The sequence below is a fragment of the Prionailurus bengalensis genome, chromosome A1, assembly GCF_016509475.1.
Source record: "Prionailurus bengalensis isolate Pbe53 chromosome A1, Fcat_Pben_1.1_paternal_pri, whole genome shotgun sequence".
Taxonomy (NCBI): Eukaryota; Metazoa; Chordata; class Mammalia; order Carnivora; family Felidae; genus Prionailurus; species Prionailurus bengalensis.
In genome coordinates, this window is record NC_057343.1 from 110,368,566 (window position 1) to 110,387,696 (window position 19,131).

At 36.1% G+C, this 19,131-nt stretch overlaps 1 protein-coding gene across 3 annotated transcripts in view; it reads right to left on the reverse strand.

Annotated features, from left to right (window-relative positions):
• The window catches only part of AFF4 (AF4/FMR2 family member 4), a 97,292-nt gene that overhangs the window by 42,021 nt on the left and 36,140 nt on the right, over positions 1-19,131 (reverse strand). For 2 of the 3 annotated variants that reach the window (XM_043587681.1, XM_043587691.1), the window contains exons 3-5: positions 17,819-18,613; positions 15,999-16,043; positions 11,951-12,037 (exon numbers count right to left, since the gene is read on the reverse strand). In XM_043587681.1, coding sequence (XP_043443616.1) covers positions 11,951-12,037; positions 15,999-16,043; positions 17,819-18,613 — 927 coding nt within the window. The remainder of the gene's footprint in view (positions 1-11,950; positions 12,038-15,998; positions 16,044-17,818; positions 18,614-19,131) is intronic. The other variant, XM_043587702.1, reaches the window with a different exon arrangement.

Here is a 19,131-nt window from a genome sequence, read left to right on the forward strand (position 1 = left end):
AAAACCAAGAGTCGGATACTTAGCCAACTGAGTCACCCAGGGGCCCCACATATATTGAACATTTTTAAACAAAATACCATTTATAATAGCATTAAAAAATGAAATGCTTAGAGGTAACTCTGATAGAAAGTGTGGAACACCTAGATATTGAAAACTATAAAATAACAACAAATTAAATTATACCTAGGTAAATAGAGAAGAAGATAAGTGCTATGGGCCAGAAGACTCAATACTGTTAAGATGGCAATTCTCCCCAACTGATTCATAAACACAATGCAATCTCTATCAAAACCCTAGAAGGCTTTTATGCTGAAAATAACAGGTTGGTTGTAAAATTCATACTAAAATGCAAAGGACCTTGAAAAATCAAAATAATTTTGAAAAATGGTAATATGATTGGAGGATTTACATCACTATCGCTTTATATTATTCACGTCAGATAATCAAGACAGGTTGGTACTGTTATCATGATAGACAAAGAGATTAATGAAATAGAATACAGTCAGAAATGCACCACATATATAGTCAAGTGCAACTGTTAAGGCAATTCCATGCAGAGAAACAAGTTTTTTAAACACTGATGATGAAAATGGACAGCTATACACAAAAAATAAACTTTCATCCATACCTGTACCATATACAAAAATTACTTTAAAATGAATCACAGACCTAAATGTAAAGCCCAAAACTATAAGAAGTTTAAAAAAATACATAGGAGAGGGGCGCCTGGGTGGCGCAGTCGGTTAAGCGTCCGACTTCAGCCAGGTCACAATCTCGCGGTCCGTGAGTTCGAGCCCTGTGTCAGGCTCTGGGCTGATGGCTCAGAGCCTGGAGCCTGTTTCCGATTCTGTGTCTCCCTTTCTCTCTGCCCCTCCCCCGTTCATGCTCTGTCTCTCTCTGTCCCAAAAATAAATAAACGTTGAAAAAAAAATTAAAAAAAAATACATAGGAGAATGTGGGTTAGGGAAAATTTCTTAGACACCAAAAAAACATGATCTGTAAACTAAGAAACTCATGAATTGGAACTCATCAATACTAACAACTTCTCCTCTTCAAAAGATATAGTTAAGAGAATGAAAAAGGAAGCTACTTACTGGGATTGGAGGGATGTACAAATCTCTTATCCGATAATGGACTTGAAGCCAGAAAACAGAAAACACTCTCAAACTCACTAAGAAGAGGACAACATCCAATAAAAGACGGGCAAAAGTTTTTTAAAGTGCACCAAGGAAGATATACAAATGACAAATAAGTACATGAAAAGATGCTCAACATCATTTGTCACTAGAGAAATATAAATTAAAACCACAATGAGGCGGCACTCCTACACAATTACTACAAGGCCTAAAATTTAAAAAGACTGGCCATAACAAGCATTGGTTAAATATGGGAAGCAACTGAAACTCTCATATATTGCTAGTAGGAATACAATATGGTTCAATCATTTTGGAAAACATTATGAGCTATTCTTAAAAGTTAAATGTATATTAACCATCTACTCAAAGGTATTTACTGATGAGAAATAAAAGCATGTGCCCATATAAAGATTTGTACACAAATTTTTACAGCAGCTTTATTTTTAACTAAAAACCAGAAATAACCCAAATGTCCATCAGTAGATGAATGGGTAAACAAACTGGTAAAATTATAAAACGTGAACACTACTTAGCAATAAAAAATAATGATTTTCACATGCAATACTATGGATGAATCTCAAAGTAACTGTGCTGAAAGAAACCAGAGCCAAAAAGAGTACATATATTATTATTATTCTATTTATGTACAATTCTCAAAAATGCAAACTAATGTATAGCGATAGAAATCAGATTAGTGTTTGACTAGGGATGGGAAGGGTAGAGAGAGTACAAGGAAGAGAACATTGTAAAGGATCATAAGTAAACCTTTGGGGTGCACCAACAAAACAAAGGATAAAAACCATATGATCATTTCAACAAATTCAGAAAAAGCATTTGACAAAGTACAACATCCATTCATGGTAAAAATCTTCTGCAGGGGTGCCTGGGTGGCTCAATCAGTTAAGTGTCCAACTCTTGATTTTGGCTCAAGTCATGATCTCACAGTTCATGAGATCAAGCCCCATGTTGGACTCTGCACTGACAGAGGGAAGCCTGCTTGGGATTCAATCCCTTCCCTCTCTCTCTGCCCCTCGCTCACTTGTGGTCACTCTCTCTCTCAAGATAAAGAAATAAACATTTAAAAAAAGAAATAAAAAGCACAGTTAAAATATCTTCTACAAAGCAGGTTTAAGGGGGGGCATACCTCAACATAATGGCCATATAGGAAAAACCCACAGCTAACATCACCCTCAATGGTAAGTTTTTTTTGTTTTTTTTTTACCTGTGTTGTGGTACTTTTTTTTTTTATATAAAATTTATTGTCAAATTGGCTACCATACTCAATGGTAACTTTTAAAAACAAAGTTTTTCCCTTAAGATCAGGAACAAGACAGAGATGTCCCCCCTCACCACTTTCATTCAACAGAGTACTAGAAGTCCTAGCCACATCAATCAGACAAGAAAAAGAAATAAAACATATCCAAATTGGTAAGGAAGAATTAAAACTTTCATCATTTGCAGGATGACATGATATACAGAAAACCCTAAGACTGGACCAAAAAAACTACTAGATGTGATAAATGAATTCAGTAAGATCACAGGATACGAAATCAATACACAGAAATCTGTTGCATTTCTATACATTAATAATGAAGTCGCAGGAAGAGAAATTAAGAAAACAATTCCATTTACGGTTGCACCAAAAATAATAAAATACCTAGGAATAAATTTAACCAAGGAGATGAAAGACATGTACTCTGAAAACTACAAAACACTGAGGAAAGACAACACCAACAAATGGTAAGATATTCCATGATCACGGATTCAGAGAACAAATACTGCTGAAATATCCATACTATCCAAAGCAATCTACAAATTGAATGCAATCCCTATCAAAATACTGATAGCATTTTTCACAGAACTAAAACAAATAATCCTAAAATTTGTATGGAACTACAAAAGACCCAAACAGCCACAACAATCTTGAAAAAGAACAAAACTAGAGGTATCACAACCCCAGGTTTCAAGATACACTACAAAGCTGTAGTAATCAAGACAGTGTGGCACTGGCACAAAAAAAGGCACATAGGTCAATGGAACAGAATAAAGAACCCAGAAATAAACCCATGATTATATGGTTAATTAATCTACAATGAAGGATCCAAGAATATGCAACGGGAAAAAAGTCTCATCAACAAATGGTGCTGGCAAAACTGGACAGCTACATGCAAAAGAATGAAATTGGACCACTTTCACACCAATTCTGTGTATTTTAAATAAACTCAAAATGGATTAAAGCCCTAAATGTGAGACCTGAAACCCTAAAAACCCAAGAAGAGAACACAGGCAGTAATATCCCTGACTCTGTCAGTCACAACATTTTTCTAGATATGTCTCCTAAGGCAAGGGCAACAAAAGTAAAAATAAACTACCAGGACTATATCAAAATAAAAAACTGCAAAGCAGAGGAAGCAATCAACAAAACAAAAAGACAACCTACTGAATGGGAGAAGATATCTGCAAATGACGTATCTAATAAAGGGTTAGTATCCAAAATATACAAAAAACTTACACAACTCAACACCAAAAAGCAAATAATCCAATTAAAAAATGGACAAAAGACAGGAACATACATTTCTTCAAAGAAGACATACAGATAGCCCACAGACACATGAAAAGATGCTCAACATCATTCATCATCAGTAAAATGCAAACCAAAACCACAATGAGATATCATCTCACGCCTGTCAGAATGGCTAAAATCCAAAACACAAGAGTTAAGATGGCAGAGAATGAGGAGGACCAGGATTGCCCTCATCCCTCAAACACAGCAGTACTGAGGTCAGAACACTTGGAACACCCACGAAATCAGTCTGTGGAGTGACAGAAAAATCTCCACAGGTAGATGGAGACAACTTGGCGGGACAGATGTGCGTATATGCGAAATGGGGGAGATAAAACAACGTGGGCATGGAGGGGAGGGATCCCCCTGAGTGGAGAGAAAAAGGGAGAGAAAGAGAAGCTGTGGATTGCAGTACGGTTAGGACAAGCGAAAAACCTCTCCAGACTAGGGACTGGGAAAAGAGAAATACAGAGAGCAACAGTTTTACTTTGCAAACAGCCTTAGGAGCTAAAAATCGGAGGTTTCAAAACACTTTCTCCAGACTGAGCTGCCGCCATGTGTGTGTATGCCTGGGGTAGACAGGAGCCAGTCCCAGGGGTGGTAGTGAAAAACACAAGAAACACATGGTGAGGATATGGAGAAAAGGGAACTCTTGTGTACTGTTGGTGGGAATGCAAACTGGTGCAGCGACTATGGGAAGAATATGAAGGTTCCTCAAAAAATTAAAAAAAGAACTACCCTACGATTCAGTAATCACACTACTGGGTATTTACCCAAAGAGTACAAAAACATTAATTCAAAAAGATACACACACTCCTATGTATACTGCAGCATTACTTCCAACAGCCAAATCATGGAAGCGGCCCAAGTATCCATCAATAGATGAATGGATAAAGAACAGATGGTATATACATACAATGGAATATTACACAGCCATAAAAAAGAATGAAATCTTGCCATGTGAACAACATGGCTGGATCTAGAGAGTATAATGGTAATAAAGTCAGTCAGAGAAAGATAAAATACCATATGATTTCACTCATATTTGTAATTTAAGAAAACAAATGAACAAAGAAGGGACAGACAAAAAAAAACCCAGACTCTTAAATATGGAGAATAGATACTTACTAGAGGTGGGACGGGTAGGAGGATGGGTGAAATAGGTGAAAGGGATTAAGAGTAGACTTATCATAATGAGCACTGAGTAATGTAAAGAATTGTTGAATTACTATATGGTATGTCTGAAACTAATATAATCCTATGTTAATTATACTGGAATTAAAAAAAAAAAATTAGGGGTGCGTGGGTGGCTCAGTCAGTTGAGCATCCCACTTTGTCTCAGGTCGTGATCTCATGGCTCGTGCGTTCAAGCCCCACGTCAGACTCTTGTGTTGAAAGCTTGGAGCCTGGAGCCAGCTTCGGATTCTGTGTCTCCCTCTCTCACTCTGTCCCTCCCCTGCTTGTGTACTCCCTCTTTCAAAAATAAATATAAACATTTTTTAAACAAATAAATAAACTAAAATTAAAATTAAAAAAATTTAAAGAGAAACATTTGAGGGTAACTGATTTATTAACTGTACTATGATGATGGTTTCACAGGTTTACATGTAAGTCAAAATATCAAATTTAAATTTAAAATATGTGCTGTATATTGATATCGTTAATCCTTAAAAAAGTCATTTAACATACTCAGCTGTTTAAAATGTAAGAAATAATAATATATTGTGAAGTTTATAACATATAGCTAAGCAACATGTATTATAAAAGCAGAAAGAATAAAAAAGAGGGAAATGAAGTTAAACTGTTGCAAGGCAACTAACCCGTATGTGAAATGACATACTGTTTTAAAATAATTGTGTATGATGTTGTAAGCCCTTGAGCAACCACACACACACATATACACAGGTCTAGAGAACTCACACTTCCCTGATTTCAAAATTTACTACACAACTACAGTAATCAAGACAGTGTGACACTGCCATAAGAACAGACAGATCAGTGAAAAAGAACGCAAGAGTACACAAAAATCCCTCACATTTATGGTCAATTTATTTTCCATAGGGTGCCAACATGATTCAATGGGCAAAGAACAGTCTTCTCAACAAATGGTGCAGGGACAACTGGATACGCACATGCAAAATTATGAAGTTGGACACTTATCTCACACCAAATATAAAAATTAACTCAAAATGATCAAAAACCTAAATATAAGAGGTAAAACTATAAATTCATATAAGAAAATATAGATGTCAATCTTCATTACTTTGAACTGTGCACTGGTTTCTTAGATAGGACATCAAAAACACAAAAACAACAAAAGATAAACTGGACTTCATCAAAATTAAAAGATTTTTGGGCTTTAAAAAACACCATCAAGACAGCAAAAAAGACAACCCACAGAATGGGAGAACATTTTTGCAAATCATACATCTGACAAGGGACTACACTCTAAGATCTAGAAAAAACTCCGATGAATAATAAAAAGACAACCCAATTTAAAAATCAGCAAAATATGGGACACCTGGGTGGCTCCGTCGGTTAAGAGTCCAACTTCACTCAGGTCATGATCTCACAGTTCAAGAGTTCAAGCCCTGCATTGTGCTCTGTGCTGACAGCTCAGAGCCTGGAGCCTGCTTCAGATTCTGTGTCTCTGTCTCTCTCTGCACCTCCCCCACTTGCACTCTTTCTCTCAAAAATAAATAAACATTAAAAATCAGCAAAATATCTAAGAGATATCTCTCCAGATAAGATACACAAAGGCCCTAGAAGCCCATAGAAAGATTCTCAACATCACTAGCCATCAGGGAAATTAATATCAAAACCACAAGGACAAACCACTTCACACCCACTTAAAATAGCTAGAAGGGTAATAACAACTTGGCCAGGATTTGAAGAAACTGTAAGGCTCATACACTGCTGGTGGAAATATAAAATGTAGCAACCACTTTGGAAAAACATGAGGTAGTTCCTCAAAAGATTAAACACGGTTACAATATAACCCAGCAATTCTACTCCTAGGTATATAAAACCAAGTGAAAACAACTGAAAACATATGTCTACACAAGCATTTCTACACTCACGTTTATAGCAGCAATTTTCATATGGAACAAAATAATGATATATAACATAAACAAATCATGCCAGATGTAAAAATATCTGGTAATAAAAGACCACATATTGTATACTTCAATTTATATGAAATGTCTAGAAGAGGCAAATGAATAGAGAAATAATGTAGAGTAGTGACTGCTTTGGGGTTAGGGTATGAGACTGGAGGATACAGAAGGGTAACTGCTAAGTAGTATAGAGTTTCTTTTGGTGGTGATGAAAATGTTCTAAAATAATTGTGGTTATAGTTACATAACTATGAATATACTAAGAACCAGTTAACTGTATGTTTTAAATGAATTAACTGTATGGTATGTATGTTATGTACCTTAATAAAACTGTCACCTAAAAAAAAATTATGAATGGACTTGCATTCATAAGCCAGAACTGTGAAATTAAGTTCAAAGTCTTTTGATAAACTCAAGCTTTAATTTTACAATTAAAAAAAAGTATACCTATTAAATAATTCAAGATAGAATATTAAAAATAATTATTCAATCCAAAAGAACCTCAAAAAAAGAACAAAGAAAGAATTGTTGGGACAAATGGAAAACAAATAGCAAATAGTACATTTAACATTGTCAGGTACATTTAAACCCTACCATAAAAACAAAAAACAAAACAAAAAAAACCCTACAATATCAATATCAATTACTACATTAAAAGGAAATGGTTTAAACACTCCAAGATTAAATGCTAGAGACCGGCAAACTAAAAAACCAAGACCCAAAATTATATGCTGACTATAAGAAACTCACTTCAGGGGCACCTGGGTAGCTCAGTCAGTCAAGCATCCGACTCTTGATTTCAGCTCAGGTCATAATCTCACGATTCAGGAGATGGAGCCTTACACTGCTATCAGCACAGAGCCCGCCTGGGATTCTTTCTCCCTCTTTCTCTCTCTCTCTCTGCCCCTCCCCTGCACATACACACTTGTGTGTGCACGCACTCTCTCTCAAAATAAACATTTTTTTTTTTTATAATTTTTAAAAAAAATTTTTTTTTTCAACGTTTATTTATTTTTGGGACAGAGAGAGACAGAGCATGAATGGGGGAGGGGCAGAGAGAGAGGGAGACACAGAATCGGAAACAGGCTCCAGGCTCTGAGCCATCAGCCCAGAGCCTGACGCGGGGCTCGAACTCACAGACCGCGAGATCGTGACCTGGCTGAAGTCGGACGCTTAACCGACTGCGCCACCCAGGCGCCCCTCAAAATAAACATTTAAGAAAGTCATTTAAATATGAAGCCACCAATAGATTAAAAATAAAAGAATAGAAAACGTTAAACCTTGTCAATAGTAAATTAAAAGAAAGCATGAATGGCTATATGAATCTCAGACAAAGTAGACTTCAGAACAAGTATTAATACCAGATATAAAAACCAACACCTCATGATGGAAAAAAAAAAGGGGGGGATCAAATTATCAGAAAGATATAGCAATCCTAAATGTGTACATACCTAATAAACAAAGCTTCAAAACACATGAACCCAAAATGGATAAAACTCAAAGAGGAAACAGAAAAATCCATAAATACAGGTGCAGATGTCAACACTGTCCTTTCATTACTTGATAGAATAGAAAGTGAGTAAAAATGCAGACGACTAATCACTCTCAACTAACTTGATCTGATATATACAGAACATATTCTATATAGTATACATAATGGTCACCAAGAAAGATCATATAATGGCCATAAAACATTTAATAAATTTTTAAAAATTGGTATAATATAGCATATATTCTCTAACAAGAACATAAATAAATTAGAAAATTAGTAACAAAGGGTATGTGGAAAATCCTCAAATATTTGAAAATAAAACCACATGCTTCTAAATAACCCATGGATCAAGGAAGAAGTCACACAGGAATAAAGAAATATTATGCAATGAATGATAATATAAACAATATAACACAATTTGTGACATACACCTAAAGTAGGGCTCAGAGGTAAACTGTAGTTTTAGAGAAAACAAGAAAGGTTTTACAATCTACTATCTAAGCCTTCATCTGAAAAAGTTAAAAGAAAAGTACTCCTGGAACCAGTATTGTACTGTATGTTACCTAACTGTAATTTAAATTAAAAAAGAAAATAAAATAAAAAAAGAAGTTAAAAGTAAATGAAACTCACAATAAGTAGAATGAAGACAAGGAATAAGCAAAGAAATAGAAAACTGAAAAAAGTAAACTATGGTTCTTGGAAATGATCAGTAAAACTCATAAACCTAGCTAGTCTAATCAAGGAAAATGAAAAAAAGAGAGAAAATGCAAATCACCAATAAAGGGAAAAAATGACCACTAGATATCCTAGAGGCATTAAAAGAATATTTATATTATTTACAAATAACTCTATGTCAACAAATTTGAGTACTTAGAGGAAACGGAAATTATAAAATTGACACAAGGAACAGAACATCTGAATAGCTCTTACATCTAATAAAAATTTTGAAATTATAATTTAATACCTTCCAATAAAGACCACTATGGGCCCAGATGGCATCGCTGTTGAAGTGTATTAAAACATTCAAGGAAGAATTAATACTAAATTCCACAAACCAGTTCAGAATATAAAGATGAAGAGAACTTTTCCCTGTTCCTTTTAAAGAGCCAGCACTCCCAGATACCAAAATCAAATACAGACATTAAAGAAAACTACAAATAACACTCCCTACCTAGCTGGGCCACCCCCCCCCCCAAACACACCCCCACCCCCACGGCAAAAGATATGAACTGGTACTTCCAAAAGAATAGTCAATAAGCTCATAAAAAGAGGTTCAACATCATTAGTCATCAGGGAAATTACAAACTAAAACTAGTAGGAGATACCTCTGCGTGCCCAGTAAAATGGCTAAAACTCAATAGACAATACCAAATGCACACAAGGATGCAGAACAAATCAAACTATCATATACTACTGAGGGATGCAAGTGGGGTGAAGTAAAAGTGTGATACAATCACCTTGAAAATATTAAGTTAGTATCAACTTAATATGAACTCAGCATATGACTCAGCAATTTGACTTTTTACCATATATCCCAGTATTTACCCTAGAAAAGAGAAAACAAGTCCACACAAAGACTTGTAAGTCACTATTTATAGATACTCTATTCTTAATAGCACAAATCTGGAAAAGACCCAAATGTTCATCAACAGGTAAATGGATACACAAATTCTGGTATTTTCATACAACACAAATAAAAAGAAACTCAGGGATAAAAAAGAACAAATTACTGATATGTTCACGAACGTGGACAAATTCCAAAAATACATGCTGAACAAAAGAAGGCAAACATATATGCAAAAGAAATACACACTGCATGGCTTCCATTTATGTGAAATTCTAGAAAAAGCAAAACTTATCTGTAGCGACATGAAACATATCAGTAATTGTGAGGGCCAGTGGTGGGGGTGAAGCAGATTGCAAAGAAACGTGAGGGGACTCGGCAGTGATGGAAATGTTCTAATTATTCAAAACTGCAATTACGTTAAAATAAAAAATGAGGGTGTGCTTATGATCCCGGGAAAGGAGAAAGCTTCTTTAATAAGACATTAAAAAATAAAAGCTTCGTGAAAGAGAAAATTCTACATATTCATCAAAATTAACATCTTCCGGACCACAATACTTAAAAAGACTCTAACTGGGAGATACATTTACAGCATATAGAAGAAATTATTAAATCCAGAATTCACAAAACAATAAACACAAAAAGAAATCCTCCTAAAATATTTTAAGTGAAGGATGCAAGCCAAAGAGCAGAGGAAACAGGTAAATTCATCCACACAGAAATCACATGGATGACAAATGTGTAAAGAAATGGACCCCATGAGTAATCTTGGAAACGGAATACCATCTTGCACTCAAAAGACTGGTGCTTAGGGGCGCCTGGGTGGCACAGTCGGTTGAGCGTCCGACTTCAGCCAGGTCACGATCTCGCGGTCTGTGAGTTCGAGCCCCGCATCAGGCTCTGGGCTGATGGCTCGGAGCCTGGAGCCTGTTTCTGATTCTGTGTCTCCCTCTCTCTCTGCCCCTCCCCCGTTCATGCTCTGCCTCTCTCCGTCCCAAAAATAAATAAACTTTAAAAAAAAAAAGACTGGTGCTTAAAATAACAAATGGTGATGTGCATGTGAGGAATAATAGGGAATACAAGTGAGAGTACTGACTGGTACAACTGATATGGAGGGAATTTAAGAATATGTATTAAATATATAATCAATAATTCTACTTCTTACTTTTCACCCAAAAAAAACCTCATGCACACAAGAAGGCATGAAAAAGATACCCACTAAAGCAATGTTTATAGAAATGAAAACTTGGCAACAACTTAGATACCAAAGTAAAATAATTCAACTAAGATACATTTATATCATGGATACAAATAAAAGAAGTAAAATACCTCTATATGTAATATATTATCAGTATACAATAAAGATACATAATAACATGAAAAGGTCTTTCAGACCTGTTGCTGATTAAAAATATAGAACAATAAACTGGTGCAGAAATAAAGTACATGAGAAAGTGCTTACATGTAATGATCACATATAGATGTATGTAAATGCATATGAAAAGACTTGCAAAGGTATGTATGAAAGTAGTTCCGGTAAGATGGAGGAGGCAAAATTGGGGAAAGCTATTAACAGGGGTCCTGATCAAACTTCCACAAGGAAAATATATTCTTTTATTGTTCGTGTAAATATAAATTAATGTAAAAAAAAAAAAAAGCATATCTGCTGATTGTAGATGAGCTTGGAACTGTTGTCTGAGGGACCTCCATCCATAGCACATATTTACAGTTGCTACATCCAATTTGGAAAGGAGTTCCTCAGACAGTCTGAGAAGCCTTAATGCCTGCAGCTTAGAATACCATAACAGTTTCCAAAAAACTTTGATGCCTTTTAATTCTCTTCCCAATTGCCTCCAAAGCTTTTTCAAGAACTTCTTAATCCAAGTCGCTCTTGATTCCGTTATCTTGTTTTATTTTCTTCATAGCAATTATCACTATCTGAACTTATGTATTTATTCACTAATTTATTGTCTGTCTCCCACTAGAATGGGAATGGCAAGACAATTTTGAATTCATATGATTTTAGTGAAGCCATTGAGAGTTTTCTAACAGAATCAAAGACACATGTTATTTACTTACCTTAGTTGGAAAAGGAAATTTGGAAGGTTCTGTTTTGCATGGTGTATGAATAGCCGTTAGAGGGGGAGGCCATGAATGCGTCATCTCCTGAAATGTAATTATTACAGTTTGTTTTCAACCAGTTCAAGGATAAAAGTTACATAGCTAAAAACCAGATTTATATTATAAATGCTGGTTTCATGGTAGCTCCTCCAAAAGTATACATATTTGATCGGTAAGTATTAATTAAGCACAATTGTGTGCAAAGCACTATGGGGGCAGGAAACAGTAAGATAAATAATATACACTCCCTGGCTTCAAGAAGCTTGGAGTGAGGATGCCGAAACCTGTGAAATGTCACAGAAATCAGCCTGTGATCAAACACAAGGCACACAGTACAATGCTACTGAGGAAGAGCCGGCTGTGAGAGCTGTGACGGGGGTAATAATAAGAAAAGGAGGTAACACTGTGTGCCTGTAATGGGCCACCTACTGTGCCGTTTTACCTGTCTGTTCCTCATTTAGTACTCACAATGATATTAGGAGGTAGATACTGTTATTACCCTGACTCTGCGTAGGATGAAACTGAAGCACAGAAATTGTCCATTAAAAGTCACACACGTAGTAAGTAATGGACACACAGTTGCACCCTAGGAAGTCTGGCTGCAGAACCTATTAACTGATAGGAAGTTTTGGTCAGGTGGAGGAAATCAGAAGAGAGAAATCAAAAGCACATGAAAAGGAAGACAGACAAGCAAGGCCATAAGTATGATTTCGCTCAATGCCTTCTGTTTAATCATATGCCAACTATGTTCAAGTGGAGATTTGGATAAGATCACAATGTATATGTTAGAAGAGCAGGGGAAAGAGAGATAATCAGATTTAGAATAAGGAGGGAGTGTTTTATTTCTGGCATATAGCTCAAAGTAAGCCATCAGATAGACTGAGAAAATACAATAAATTAAAAGTGGTACAATTTTTAGGAATTTACTCTGTAGCTATACCCACATAGTTAGGTAAAAATACATGTTCAAGGGGCCTATGCTTAAAAAATGGAAACAACCTACATATCCAACAGCACAGAAATAATTACCAGACAGTCATACAATGGAACACCAAGCAGACAGTAAAATGAATAATTTTAACTACTGATATGAAATCATGTCCACAATATATTGTTAAGTGATAAATACAAATCATAGTCTATGTGCTAGTAAATGCTCATATGTGAAAAAAAATCTCTGGCTACCTGTGGGCAACAGAATGACAGGAGGAGGAAGGGACATGGGCATGTGATACAGTCTATACTACCTGAACCTCATAAAACAGCCACCTGCACTGTAATTGCTCTTTATCTTCTTACAACGCTTTATTTTTCAATGGCATTTCATGTTCTCAAATAATATTACATAGTTGATTATTTCCAATATCCTACTCTAGAACATCAATTCAAAGGGTGCAATACTATCATTATTATCACCACTGTATCCGAAGGGCTTGATAATGGCAGGTGCTCAATTAGTAAGCCTTGAATTAATCTTTTTTTATTTTACAATAAACATGTATCATTTTTAGATTGAAATGTTTTTTCTTTAAGTTCATGATGGAGTTCCCAGAAACAGGAGGACTACAAATATCAAGAAAACATGAAGGCAGTCAGGACCAGAAGTTCCTTACACACTGCATACAGGGAAAGGAAACAGAAACTCATGCACTCTAGGTTTTCAGTGTGCATTTTACACTTCAAATACCAAAGTACTCTCAACAGAAAATCTATGTAACTCCATCATTAAATGTCAGAGCACCTATTAAACCCAAGGCCATGTGCCAAGCCCTGTATATACAAAATGTATAATAAATGGTCAGTAACATCAAAGAGTAATTAAATATAATAAATCTAAGATTCTTCCAGGTATTATATCATGCATTTTTGAGGATGCAAGAGAAAAGATAAATGCTGTTAAACTTTTTATATACATGGCAACTGAAAAATGCACACTATGTGAGATTCAAAGGAAAGACTTATTTTTGTGATCTGATGGGTCTGACATAGGGGAAAGAAGGATTTCACTGGGATTCTAAGAAAAAAATAGAATCTATATATGACTGAAGACTAAGGAGAAACATATTTCACCAAGTTTACTTTAAAAAGGTAAAAGAGCAAGTAAGTACATGCCTTAGTGAAACCAATTTGGCAAAAGTGGTGAATCAATAGTGAAAGAGGTTAGAACCGGCCTACAGAAGGTCTAGAATGTTGAAGCTGGACACTATTCTTTCTATGGGGCTTAGAGACTCACTGAAAACTTCTAAAAAGGAAATTAACTTATGAAGACAATGGATTAAAGAGAGAATCTGGTACCAATATAGATGACAGAGGAGAAGGGAGACTCAAGGCAGAAAGGCAAAGCAAGGACTGTATATTGCAATTTTTGAAGCTCAAGGTGGCAGAAATGGAAATAAAGGAATGGTATTTCCAAGGAGTATTCAAAGCGTACATGTAGTTTTGTGATTAAACAGAAAATGAGAGAAAATGAAGATTTTACACTTATAAGCACATGAGAATGGTAGTACCACTAATAGAAGGAAGTCTAATAAATCTGCCTTTAGACATGATGAATCTAAAAAAAAACAGGGAGAAATGCAAATGGACACACAGCTACGAGGCAAGGAAGAGACATAAACCACAACCCAAGGAAGGCTAAGCAGGAGATAAAGACTGAACTGCTAATAGTTGAAGCCATTAACAATAAAGGAAAATTAAGACAGAGCAAAAAGAAAAGGAGAAGCTAGAAAAAAGGACCCATATTTAAAAGATAAAAAGGGCACCTGGGTGACTCAGTCGGTTGAGCATCCAAGTCTTGATTTTGGCTCACGTCATAATCCCAGGGTTGTGGAATCGAGCCCCATGTCAGGCTCCATGCTAAGGATTCATTCTCTCTCTCTCTCTCTCTCTCTCTCTCTTTCTCTCTCTCTCCCTCTTTCCCTCTCTCCCTCTCTCCCTCCCTCCCTCCTCCCCAGACCCCCTTTCCCACTCTCTCTCTAAAATAAAAAAAATTTTTAATTTTTAATTTAAAAAATAAAAGAAGAGAAGACACAAAGGTTTCCAAAAGGCAGAGAATGAGACAAGGGTGGAAGGAAATAAAAACAGTGAAGCATAGTAACAGTCAAGGGAAGGAAGAATCAGGTTTCCAGAAGTAAAAAATAAAAATTCTTTAAAACAGCAGAAACAGCAGAGAACTCAAATGAAAGCCCCAGTGAAGGGGAAGATAATGACCTTAGACAAACAGGTTCAGCAGAATGATAGAAGTATATCAAAGACTGCAGTGGGCTGAAGAAAGGAAGGAGAGAATAAAGTGGAGGCAGCAAAGCAAGTAGTCTTTCAGAAGTATCCACAGTGAAATGCACGTATAGACACAAAAACTCAGGAGCTTATGCAAAAAGTACAAGTAATATGTAACTTAACAGTTTTTCTCTATTGAGCCAAAAGCAGTCACTGTCACTCATTAATTTCCTGGACTTTCTCTTTTTCCGACAGACAACTTTTTCTTTTCCCAAAAGAGGAATACACATTTTGGTCACGTGTCACTTTTAAACATATTCCACTCAACACTCAAAATGAGCAATATTCAGAGGTCTTTCATTGTAGGATTTGACCAGTATGTACAGAAGAATTACAAAGCAAGTATTTTCAATGAAATGTTTTGACTGGTAATTACTGAGTTTTTTAGCACTTAAATTAACTGATCAGCCTTAGAAAGTGCAATTATATTTGCTTTCTTCCTCTTTTCAAGGCAAAGTATTAAACCTGGAATTTGCTTTACTTAAAAATGAAAAACAAAACCAGTTCTTTGAGGGCAGACAGTAAACAAACCAAATGATTCAGAAACTAAGTATGAAAATAAGCAAAATAGAGTCAACTACTTTTTAAGGACATAATGAGGTTACACATGTAAGCAATTTCCTGCTTCACATCCTTTGAGAAACATTGGGGAGAAGAGAGAAAAAGATAGCAGAGCATCATAAATAAAAAAGACTGAAACTATAAAAAAAAAAAAAAATCAACAACTTACTTTAAGAATTTCATCCACACAGCTCACATCACCGGAAGCAGATGCCTTAAGAGGAAAAGAAACACACATTAAATTTGGAGTCATTTATTATTAGATTTGTATCATTTTTGTACAGATTTAACAATATTGCTAGAAAGTGAATTAAATTTAAAGACATATTTATTGATCCCACTACTCTAAATCACCACACTAATTAGAACCTTTGGACAAAGTTCCTTTAATGTCAGTTTTTCAAGCTCTAAAAAATTTTAATCATCAACTTACAGGATGTAAAGAACTTTGTATTTTTCAGAAGTTTTAAAAAGTCCTATCTTCCTTAGATTAGAAATAAATTTTTAAATGTTATTTTTCAGGTGAGAAACTTATCAAAAATTTAAAGTTTATTTATATACAAAATATTCCAAGATACTGAAATGTATCATTTCAAACAAAATAAAACCAATATTACTGAAAGAATACTTGTCTGGGACAGAATGGACATTTTATATAGCTTTTCATAAATTATGGAAAAGTTGTTTATTCTAAAGCACAATCAGGAATTAGAGAGCTAGAGTGTGAACTCAAATCCACCTCCAAGGATCATGTCATCTGAAGAAAGAACAACCACTTCACTGTTCTCTTGCAAGGAGTGATTAGATGACACATGCCATGAACAACAGTTTCCCAAGTCCATAGGAAAAATGTTTCAATGTTCTCAAAATGGCACCTTACCTATCCTTGATCCCTTCAACCACGTTTTAAGCTATAAACTATGACTTTCCGTTACTGACACTACTTTTGAAAATTTTATTTTAAAATTTACATTAAAAGATAAAACTTCTATTTCACAATGAATGCTCAATTTCTTTGGTTATTCTGATGCTTGGTATACAGTTATAATGCTGTAAATTTCAAACCACCACTATGAATTTAGAGCAGTTGCCTCAAACCTTTAAGTTTAACCAGAGAAAAGATCATGGAAACCAAACCACACAACATTACCAACTGGATGGATCCTCAAAAATCTTAACATTCCCTACAATGAACCACTGCCCACATCTCATTCATGAGTATCACAATGAGAAAACAAGTTAATTTTTTTAAACACAATATGTATTATTTCATACAATCAAAAGGAGGAAATCTAAGGTATTGATCTCATAGATCGTGCTTTTATTCTGTAACTGTTATTTGAATATTTCAAAATAGTGAATGGCATTTTCTCTACTGCCCAAGAGGGGAAGTTAACAGGTCTGTGGATCCACTTTAGAGTCAATGACAAGCCTTTTTTTAAACTTATTTACACCTTCTCATTAAAACAGAGAGGGGCGCCTGGGTGGTTCAGTCAGTTAAGTGTCTAATTCTTGATTTTGGCTCAGGTCACAATCTCATTGTTCCTGAGACTGACCCCACATTGGGCTCTGTGCTAACAGCGCAACGTCTGCTTGGCATTCTCTCTCTCTCTCTCTCTCTCTCTCTCTCTCTCTCCCTCCCTCCCTCCCTCCCTCCCTCCCTCCCTCTCTCTGTTCCTCTCCCGCTCATACTCTCTCTCTCTCAAAATAAATAAACATTAAAAAAAAAACCCAACAACAACAGAGAGACAAACTGCTTCACAGAGTCGTAACAGTAAAAGCTCTAGGGGCGCCTAGGTGATTCAGTCAGTTCAGTATCTGACTCTTGATTTCAGCTCAGGTCATGATCTCTCGGTTCATGGGATCAAGCCCTGCAACGGGCTCTGGGCTAACAGCATGGACCCTGCTTGGGATTCTCTCTCCCTCACTTGCTCCCTCTCTCAAATAAACATTTAAAAAATAAATAGAAGTTTTAAATGTGTGACTTACATCCAATGGTTGCGAAGGTATTTTCAGCTTGGTAAGATGTGCTTTGCTACTGGGCTTCAGTTCGGTCATGCTGTTGCCATGGGATTGACTACTGTAGTGCTCAGAGGACAGCTTTGGTTCCATGGACTCCTGTCCATCCATGGGCCGCACATAGGCAGTGGGTTTCTGTAACATTGAACTGGACTTTGACATCAATGAAGGTGGGAAAGACTGATTTGAATGTTGCCCACTTGAAAAAGGTACACGGGAAGGAGAATCCCAGTTTGCATCAGGGTCCCGAGGTGATTTGGAACGCTGATGTTCCTTGCTATGGTGATCATTCCCATGAGATCTGGAATGACTGGAGCTTAATGAAGAAACAGCCTGGGGTTTTCCAGGGCTGGAAGAGCGTGATTTGGAGTGTTCCGATCCATGCTGGCTTTTTTTCCGACTGCTGCTCCCACTACTGCTGTATGAGTCACGGTCGTGCCTCTGGCCACTACTATTAGTGCCACCACTGCCACCTGCACTGGTCCGCTGGCTACTATGTCCACTCTGCAAGCCGGAGGACCGTTTCTGAGACTGAGAAGTACTGGGAGCAGGTCCTACTGGAGTCCATTTGCTACTCTGATGAGAGGTCCCATGTCTCTGTTCGAAGAAATTAGGATTCGATTTTTCATCTGCTGTTGGTGGTACTGTAGGCTTGGGAATTGCAACAAGCTTTGGTATAGATCTGTCTCCTATGAAATCCTTCATTTCATCGTAATTTCCAAGCATACTCTGAATACGACTTGATAGCTTATCTTCTTTGCTAGTCTACAAAAAAGTTGCAAAATAAAATTATATAATTAGCATAACCAGAAATAAAAGATGCTTCTAAACGGACTTTCCAAACTTCAAATGCAAAGGGATTTTTCAAAGAGAAACCTCATGTCATATCTTAAGGTTAACATCTCAAAAGCAAACTCCAAACATATAATTTTTATAGTGACAAAAAAAAAAACAACAACACTGAAAGTGAAAAACATTCATGCTAAAACACAAATATTCTAAAGGACATTGAGATATAGCAGCACTCTCAACAATAGCCAAATTATGGAAAGAGCCTAAATGTCCATCAACTGATGAACAGATAAAGAAATTGTGGTTTATATACACAATGGAGAAACAACGTGGCAACGAGAAAGAATGAAATACGGCCCTTTGTAGGAACGTGGATGGAACTGGGGAGTGTGATGCTAAGTGAAATAAGCCATACAGAGAAAGACAGATACCATATGGTTTCACTCTTATGTGGATCCTGAGAAACTTAACAGAAACCCATGGGGGAGGGG